Below are 9,505 nucleotides of genomic sequence, written 5' to 3' on the forward strand. Positions count from 1 at the left end.
CTCCTCAGGGGTCAGGAGGACAGCTTGATGATGGGTGTTTCCCAGCTTTCTTTGAGGGAGGCAGGTAATTTAAATATTCCGTCTTCCTGTGGGAAACGCCCCTCTCAGCCAGTCGGTATCTCCAGAGAGTCCTTCATATCCTGTGCCATCACTGCTATAACGTAAGCTTGTTAACGCCAGACACAGACACTACACCGAGGAAGGAGGGCAAGGAAGACTAGACACAGAACAAACCCATGCCAACAATCTAACCGTCAGGTGTCTATATTCAATGTTCTTTCTTTTTTTTTTTTTTTTGTAAGCATTAAACCTCCAGACTGGAGAACAACTGAAGAATTCTGGAATAAAATCTCATTGTGATGGACCTCCCTACTGGGCGGGACAAGCTGTCCTCCTGACCCCTGAGGAGAAGGACCCCTCTCGGTGAGTAATCAGGGGCCGTTCTCCCTCTGGGTCAGGAGGACAGCTTGATGGGACCTTAAAGAGCAGTCCCAAACCCAGGGCGGGTCCGTTAAACCAGGTCCATCACGTGAGACAGAACTCTACACCCGAAGGCAGCCTGTTCCATCTCCCCTTGCTGAATCTTATAATGCTTGACAAATGTGGAGGGCATGGCCCAGGTAGCGGCCTTGCATACCTCCTCCACTGAAGCTCGCTTGGCAAAGGCTGCTGAGGTGGCAGCACTCTGCAGCGAATGAGCAGTGATGCCCTCTGGCACCGTCTTGCCCGTGGGCCTGTAGGCCTCTACTATGCATGCCCATACTGTCCTGCTAATGGCAGCCTTGGTTAAGGGCTGTCCCCTCTTGTCTCCTGAGACCCCTATGAACAAGGCCTCCGACTGTCTGAAGTCACTAGTCCTAGCAATGTACACCTTAAGGGCTCTCTTAACGTCCAGCTTATGCCAGACCCTCTCCTGATCCGAGCTAGGATGAGGAAAGAAAGCGGGCAGACTGATTTCCTGCAAAAGGTGAAACCTAGAATCCACCTTGGGCCTGAATAAAGGATTCACCCGCAGCGCCACCTTGGAGGTACAGATATTCTTGTCTATGGACAGTGCCCCTAATTCTGACACTCTCCTAGCGGACGTGATAGCCACCAGGAAAAGCATTTTCAGACTAAGCTTGGAAAGGGACACTGACCTAATCGGCTCAAATGGCTCCCAGGTCAACACCGTAAGCACTAACCCCAAGTTCCAGGTGGGAAAAAGATGTTTAGGTGGCGGCTCCAGCTTAGCAGGCCCTTTAAAAAATCTGACAATATGTGGATGCTTGGACAGCGAAAGCCCCCCTTGCAATCCTAGCACCGTGGACAATGCGGCTACCTGTCTGCGCAGTGTCCCTGAATGTAAGCCTGACTTGAGACCATCCTGCAAAAACTCCAGGATGCTGCTAATCTTAGGAGAGGACGCTGACACGGCCTTCCTCCGGCACCACCTCACGAAAGCCTTCCAGGAGCAGTTATAAATTCTAACTGTGGAGGCCCGTCTGGAAGCTATAATAGTGTCTGTAACAGCTAAGCTGTATCCCTTCCGTCTCAGGGCTGCCCTCTCAGTAGCCAGGCGGTCAAATTCCACCAGCCTGGGTGAGGGTGTCGGAGAGGACCCTGAGACAGCAGGTCCTCCGTCACCAGAAGCGTGAGGTGCTGCCCCACCGACATCTGCACTATCGCTGAAAACCACCATCGTCTGGCCCACCACAGAGCCACGAGAATGACCTTTGCCCACAGGAACCGAATTCGTCTGAGAAGCTTTGGTAACACCAGAACTGGTGGAAACACATACATGAGTCCGTCTGGCCAGACCGCCTTCAGCGCGTCCATCATCTCCGCCTTCGGATGGTAATACCGGCTGCAGAACCGGTCCACCTGGTGGTTCTGGCTGGAAGCACACAAATCCATTATTGGACGACCGAAACGGACTGTGATGAGGTGAAATGCTTCTCTGCTTAGAGACCATTCTGCTTCTACCACCCGTTGCCGACTGAGCCAGTCTGCTTGAGTGTTCAGAGTCCCTTGAATATGTTCTGCTCGCAGCCATGCCAGATGCTGCTCCGACCACAACATCAGCCTTTCGGCCTCCTTTTGTAATTTTCAGGACCTGGAACCTCCCTGATGGTTCACATAAGCTTTGGCGGTCACGTTGTCCGTCCTGACTAGAACGTGCTTTCCCTCTAGCTCATGCTGGAAAAACTGTAGGGCTAGCACTATCGCTCTCAACTCCAACAGGTTGATCTGCTGCTTTTTCTCAGAAGGCGACCCAAGTCCCTGAGTGGGTGAATCATTCAGCGTCACTCCCCAGCCAGAGAGACTTGCATCCGTGTACACCTGCTGGAACTGATTGAATAGGAACGGCTTCCCTTTGATCAGATTCAATTTGACCGTCCACCATACCAAGCAACCCTTGGTGATACTAAAAGGTCTTTCTTCTTGGCAATGCTGCACTGAAAGGGCCATAGTGCTTTTTGCAGAGGTCTGGCTCTTGCCCGCCCCCACTGTACTGCTTCCACATTCGCGACTAACATTCCCAGCACGCTGGCTAACTGAAGCAGTGAGGACCGTTTTGCCAGAATAACCTGAGAGACCAACTGAATGGTCTTCAACACTTTGGCCTGGGGAAGAAACAGGGCACACCTGACTGTATCTATCACCACCCCCAAGTGCTCTAGGCGCTGTTTGGGGAGCAAGGAACTTTTTTCCCGATTCACTAGGAACCCAAACCGCTCCAGTACCTCTATGGATCTCTTGGTGAACTCTTCTGCCAACCTGAGGGTGGGGGCGCAGATCAGGAGGTCGTCTAAATATGGGTGAATATGGATGCCCTCCTGTCTCAAGATGGCCACCAGATTTACCACTAATTTGGTGAAAATCGCAGAGCTGAGGACAGCCCAAAGGGGAGGGCCCGATATTGATAATGCCGCCCCTCTGCACAGAAACGCAGATAGCACCTGTGTTCTACTGCAATGGGCACATGTAGATATGCCTCCTGAAGATCTAGGGACGCCCCTTGCTGAACGGCCTCCATTATGGACCTTAAGGTCTCCATCCTGAATTTCCTGAGAGGAACAAAAGTGTTCAGGAAACGGAGGTTTAGAATGGCTCTCCAGTCCCCATTTTTCTTTGGAACTGTGAACAGGAGAGAGTAAACTCCCTGACCCCTTTCCGATTCCGGTACCGGTTCTATTGCTCTTATTGTTACAAGATGCTCAATTGCCTTTAGCATGCGAGCCCTCTTTTCTGGAATGTGGGAGACCGGAGAGGGGAAAAAATGATCTGGTGGACGTTGGCCCAGCTCTATTCTGTAACCCCTCTGGACCAACTCCTGAGCCCAGGAGTCTATCCGAGGATCCAGCCACTGTTCGTGAAAGGCGAGTAGTCTCCCCCCCACCGGAAGGGACGGTAAGTCACGCCTGAGAGTTCTTGTTGTCTCCCTCTGAGCGGTCAGCTCTGTTTCTGAACCGACTGAACCTGGCACTGAATCCCCCCCTGAGGGAGGATTGTCTGGACTGACCCCAGGAACCTCTTCTGCCTTCCGGACGATATCTGGGGCCTGAACCCTGGTTCCGGAAGGCTGAGGGAAAGGGCTTGCCATCTCTGCGGATGCGTTGCGGAAAGGCCTTCTTCTTGTCCCTAGTTTCAATAAGAATTCTGTCTAAGGAATCCCCAATTAGCTTGTCCCCTTGGAACGGATAAGCCACCACAATGGTCTTAGAGTGCGGGTCAGCCTGTCAAGCCTTTAGCCACAGCAACCTCCTGGCCACTGACGCAGAAGCCATTGCACGTGCTGCAAACACTACTATATCAAGAGACGCGTCTGCATTGTACGCAGAAGCTTTCAATATTCTGTTGGTCCCTCCTGAAGTCTTCCCTTAGTATCAGGGATGAAGGAAAGCAACTTTTTACACCACACCATAGAAGCCCTGGCCACCACTGAGGCAGTCGTGGCCGCCCGAATAGACATTGCCATGGCTTCATGTGCCTTACGTAGCACAGACTCTGCCTTTCTGTCCATTACATCTTTCAGGTAGCCCTCTCCGTCCTCAGACACCAAGCCCGACGTCTGGAGTGCCGCTACTGGGCCATCAATAACTGGCACCTGTAAGAAAGATTCTGCATAGTCTGGTAAGGCATACATCTTACGAATAAATGAAGGGAACTGCTTAGTGACCAACGGCTTTTCCCATTCTGCCCGTATTTTCCTCTCAAAGGACTCTGGCATAGGAATGTTCTTTAAATTAGTTTCAGGTTTGGGAAAAAAATTCTCCACTACCCTTAGGGCCATAAAACTTCCTGGCCTGTTTACAGGTGGGTTCCTCTGAGCCAGATTGCTTCAAATCCAGGATAGAAATGGATTTAGTAAGCAGAAACTGAAAGTCTTCCACATTGAAAAATCTCCTGTTGAGGTACCTGGATTGGTTCTACCTCCTCCACATCTGTAATAAATTCCAAATCGCCCTCCTCTCGTACTCTGGCATCAATCTCCTCCTCTGAAGAATGTTGGGTACAGTGTGGTCTCTTTTGGGCTGCCTTGGTAGGCCAGCGAGGCCTGGAGCCAGAGGCCTGAGGAGACCTCCTGTGGGAATAGCTCCTTCTGGAAGCCCTGGAGCCTGGGGAGGATGAGCGGGAATGAGACATGGAGGTTCTGGAACCCTGGGGCAGAAGCTGCTGGCATACCTTGGCAATTTCAGCTTGTACAGTGCTCTGCATGAGTCTTACAAAATCCAGAGGTAAATTAAATTGGCCTTGTGTGGCCTCTACATTATCCTCCTCCAGGCGCTCTGCGGTGTTCTTCTGCCTGGCTGAGGGCCCCTCTGGATCCCTCCTTCTGTGGCCCGCGCCTGGATCCTGCCCTTCACCCATAGCCGCTGTGTCAGCCGGCTTGGGGGACATCTAGGCTGCTTAGCGGCCCTCGCGGCTTTTGAGCGCTGTCCTTGCTCTGCTACGGCCGTTGCAGCTGCTGCGGGGTCGGGCGCAGTTGTTCCGACTGCCTCCGACATCAATCGGTGCTCCCGATCCGTGGCTCGGTGTCCTCCTCGGAGGAAAAGCCGCCGTCTCTCCGCTCCTCCGCCTTTCCCCGCCAAAAAAAACAAAATGGCTGCTGCTGAGCATGTGGGCGTTGCCGGCGTTCCCCTGCTGCCCGATCCGGCGCAGCCGAGGGGGTATAAAGCCAAAAAAGACAACTACCCAGGAGGGACAAGGAAAGTGGAGGGAGGCAAGTGGGAGGAATCGGGAGGAACAAACAGGGTATCTTTTTCAAAAAAGCTCAGAGACGCCTAGACTCTAGCTGCTCCCTCTAACGGGGCAGGAAGAAGACTGGCTGAGAGGGGCATTTCCCACAGGAAGACGGAATACTTAAATTACCTGCCTCCCTCAAAGAGAGCTGGGAAACACCCATCATCAAGCTGTCCTCCTGACCCAGAGGGAGAAAAGCTGAACATCCTGTGGTTATGGTGGGCGGAACTGCTGGCCAGGAAAGTCTCTGAAAGTTTGCTTCAAACTGAGCCGTGGAAAGTCTCTCTGAGCCACTTGCCGGATTCCTGAGCCTCTTCCGTGTTACGCCAGAAACTAGGAGCCCAAGGGATTTGGCAAAGCTTCTTTGTGAGATCTGATGCTCATGACTGTGGAAGGGAATCTAGGACTGGCAGCCTGAAAGCAAATCGGCAAGTGGTAGGATTTTTACCTGCAGTTATAAACTGTGCAGAAATTTTGTTGCATTCTGTCTTGTCTGTTTCCATTACTCCAACTGTATAATACAGGGGTAGTCAAACTGTGGCCCTCCAGATGTCCATGGACTACAATTCCCATGAGCCCCTGCCATGGACATCTGGAGGGCCGCGGTTTGACTACCCCTGGTTTAGTAGCTACTACTGACAGGTAAGTGGCACAGCCAGGAGAACTTTGGATGCCAGCCTCCATCACCTGCCCCTGCATCCTTGGTGGTCTCCAATCTAACTCCTAGCCAGGGCTGACATTGCTTAGTTACCAAGATCTGATAAGATCAGGCTAGCCAGCTTGGTGCAGTGGTTAAGAGTGCGGACTTCTAATCTAGTGAGCCGGGTTTGATTCTGCGCTCCCCCACATGCAGCCAGCTGGGTGACCTTGGGCTCGCCACAACATTAATAAAGCTGCTATGACTGAGCAGGAATATCTGGGCTCTTTCAGCCTCATCCCCCTCCCAGAGAGGGAAAGGAAAAGGGTAGTTGTGGGGAGAGAAAAGGGAAGGCGACTGTAAGCCCCTTTGATATTCCTTTTGGTACAGAAAAGCGGCATATGAGAACCAACTCTTCTTCTTCTTGAAAGCTTACACTGAACTAAAGCGGCCCTGGACCCTTCTGGAAAATGGTGGGTTAGAAAAAAGCAAGACAATGTTATTTTTAGAGTGTCACAAGACTCCTGTTGAAATAAATCAACCCCTTTTTCTCATTTGCATATTTTTGCTATCCTCTGAGCTCCAGTTTGTGCACCCTTCTCTTCTAGCCAACCATCCCATGCATATCTAGGACACGGAAGAAAAGAGGCCAAAACCTTTGAAAATCTACAAATAAAGTGAGTTTTATTGTGAAAAGGAAATTGTTGTATTTGCACTGTGTTGTATATTCTAATCATATGCAGGCATTGCCCTTTTGGCCTGTTCTCCACTTGTGGTCAGTCTGTGTGTTTCTCCTGCCCTTTCTCACCGCAGTTTGACTTCCCCTTCTCTGCCTGCAATGCTGCACCTTATTTTTAAGCACCACTCTTTCCTGTACTTCTAAGGCAGGGGCCCCCAACACTGAAGGAGTAACCATCACTGGTTTCCCCTCTTTTGAAGCATCCTGCTATTAGAGAAATGGAGAGTGAACTTTATATTTTATGTATCTATTAGATTTTTATCCCGCCATTTACGACAAGCCGTCTTGTGGCAGATTATAAGATAAAACCCCATGTAAAACACAGACTAAGGATGTGCTGCAGTGACTCTGATACAGACTAAGATATCTGCAAAGTGCCTGGCAGCTTGCCCATACAGGGTAGAGCCCCTAAACGGGTCAAGAAGGATTCTAATACGTCTTGAGCTAATCGGATGATGTTTCTCAAGAAGATGTACAGAGTGGTCGATTAGATTACGGCCTAATTTGGTTGTGTTATTCTGAATGTATAAAAATCTGTGTCCGGGGCAACTTGGGGGTGCTGGGTATTGGACATGAGTCACAGTGTCACCCTGTTAGTTGCTGCAGTTATTAAAATGGTTCCTATTCCAAAAATGCCAAATACATATCTCCTCCAATGCCCCCTGCAGGACAGTCTTTAGATTCTGTTCAATCATGCACACTGCAGATTTTTCATATTCCAACAATTCCAGTGGTATGGAAGATTGAACTTTAACATATCCTATGCCAGGAGTAGTCAAACTGCGGCCCTCCAGATGTCCATGGACTACAATTCCCAGGAGCCCTTGCCAGCATTCGCTGGCAGGGGCTCCTGGGAATTGTAGTCCATGGGCATCTGGAGGGCCGCAGTTTGACTACCCCTGCCCTATGCCCTGATACACCATGAGCATTATCATTAACTCTCTGTCTTATCTTCTTCTAGAACCTTATGGAGAAAGCCAACATGAGTGTCCTTTCAGAAAAGAACGACTCAACCACAATCCTAAATGGCAGTCATTCCCTGGCGGACATAAGTCCCTTGAGCCTGGCTGTTGCCACCTTTACCTTGGTGTCCTTCCTGGTTGGGATACTGATCAACGGGCTCTTCCTGTGGGTGCTTGGGATGAAGATGAAGAGAACAGTGAACACCTTGTGGTTCTTCCACCTGATTCTCACCTATATCTTCTCTTCTCCTTCCATACCTTTCCTTGCTGTTTACATCCTCCTTGGCTTCCACTGGGTCTTTGGAACAACAATGTGCAAAGCTGTCAACTTCTCTGCTTCACTGGGGATGTTCACCAGCGTCTTTCTGCTCACCATCATCAGCCTGGACCGCTACCTCTTCATCCACCACCCTGTCTGGGCCCAGTATAACCGCACCATGTCCCGGGCACGGAGGTTGATTGCAGGAGTGTGGTTCACTTCTCTCATCCTGAGCTCCCCCTACTTAGCCTTCCGGGAGACTCGCGTGGGAGAGAACAACAGGATCCAGTGCGTCAACAATTATGCTCTCTCCAGTGACTGGGATGATCCTAAAACAGAAGCCCTGAGGGATCGCATACACTTGGCTTTCTTTGTGGTCCGGTTCCTGCTGGCCTTCTTGATTCCCTACTGCATCATCATGGGCTGTTGCGGTGGAGTGGTGTGGGAAATGAAGAAGAGAAAGTTGGCAAGGAACAAGAAACCACTCAGCGTCTTGGCAGCTGCGGTGGCTTCCTTCTTCATCTGCTGGCTTCCCTACCATCTCTACCATGCTTCACTGCTGTTTAAGGAAGCACCCGAAGGTTTACGGCTGTCTCTGCGTGTGATTTTAATCTTCGCCATGTGCTTCAATTTCTGGGTCACCCCTCTTCTCTACCTTGTCGTTGGGGAGAAATTCAAGCAAGTCTGCAAGACGTCCATCCTTGCTTTGCTGAAGAAAGCTTTTGTGGACATTTCCATTGAACCCGAGGCTGAGGCCAGTGCTAATGATGAAGACCACCCAAACAGCCACCAAGGCAACTTGTAGATGGAGACCACTGGGGAGGCGGGCAATCATCTGCCTTCTCTTCATAGAGATTGCCTTGAGTTGCTTGTGCAAAGAAAGACAGTTCCTACATCTTATAAAGATGTTTTCCTGATTGTGTGTGAACCCCTTCCCCCTTGTATGGACTCATATGCCCTGACTTGGATGGCCAAGACTAACCCACTCTCATCAGAACTCAGAAGATAAACAAGGTCAGTCCTGGTCCGTATTTGGATGGGAGACCACTGAGGAAGTGTTAGACTTCATCTCTTAGCAAGAGCCAGCTGCAGACTATCAGTCAAAGGGTTAAACTGTTTTGTTTTTTTTTGGTAATTTTTATTTTTTTATTTTTTTATTTTGTAAAAAACTTATTTTTGTTAAATATAAAGCATTTACAAAAAAGTGGAAGAAAAGAAATGAAAAACCAGCTAGCAAAGCAAATATTGTTGCATAAGAGAGAAATAATATAGTACTGTCTTAAGAAACAGTAGGGTCAATCCCCATCCCATTATCAATTATACTTGATCCTAGCCTAAAAATTAATACTGGCTATCTTTCTTAAGAAAGTCCAAGTAATGACACCGTTGTTCATACGTACTCTTCAAATGGTTTCTTATTAACCATGTCAGTAGGTCTTGCCATTTTTGCTAGGTCTGCTAATTTGTCTAGCCATAAAGTGTTGTTGTTGTTGTTAGGTGTGTAGTCATGGACAATGATCCTCCAGGCCTTCCTGTCCTCTACCATTCCCCGGAGTCCATTTAAGTTTGCACCGACTGCTTCAGTGACTCCATCCAGCCACCTCATTCTCTGCTGTACTCCATCCAGCCACCTCATTCTCTGTCGTCCCCTTCTTCTTTTGCCCTCAATAAAAATAGCAGAG

General features: G+C 49.7%; 1 protein-coding gene across 2 annotated transcripts in view; it reads left to right on the forward strand.

Annotated features, from left to right (window-relative positions):
* LOC143837267 (putative G-protein coupled receptor 33) overlaps positions 1-8,630 on the forward strand; it is a 37,431-nt gene extending 28,801 nt beyond the window's left edge. The window contains exons 1-3 of one of the 2 annotated variants that reach the window (XM_077336885.1): positions 5,511-5,661; positions 6,472-6,540; positions 7,564-8,630. In XM_077336885.1, the coding sequence (XP_077193000.1) occupies positions 7,570-8,628 (1,059 nt within the window). In that variant the 5' untranslated portion in view covers positions 5,511-5,661; positions 6,472-6,540; positions 7,564-7,569 and the 3' untranslated portion in view covers positions 8,629-8,630. Of the gene's footprint in view, positions 1-5,510; positions 5,662-6,471; positions 6,541-7,563 lie in introns of those variants that run through there. The other variant, XM_077336886.1, reaches the window with a different exon arrangement.
* Positions 8,631-9,505: the final 875 nt, after the last annotated feature.

The sequence above is a fragment of the Paroedura picta genome, chromosome 5 (assembly GCF_049243985.1).
Source record: "Paroedura picta isolate Pp20150507F chromosome 5, Ppicta_v3.0, whole genome shotgun sequence".
Lineage (NCBI taxonomy): Eukaryota > Metazoa > Chordata > Lepidosauria > Squamata > Gekkonidae > Paroedura > Paroedura picta.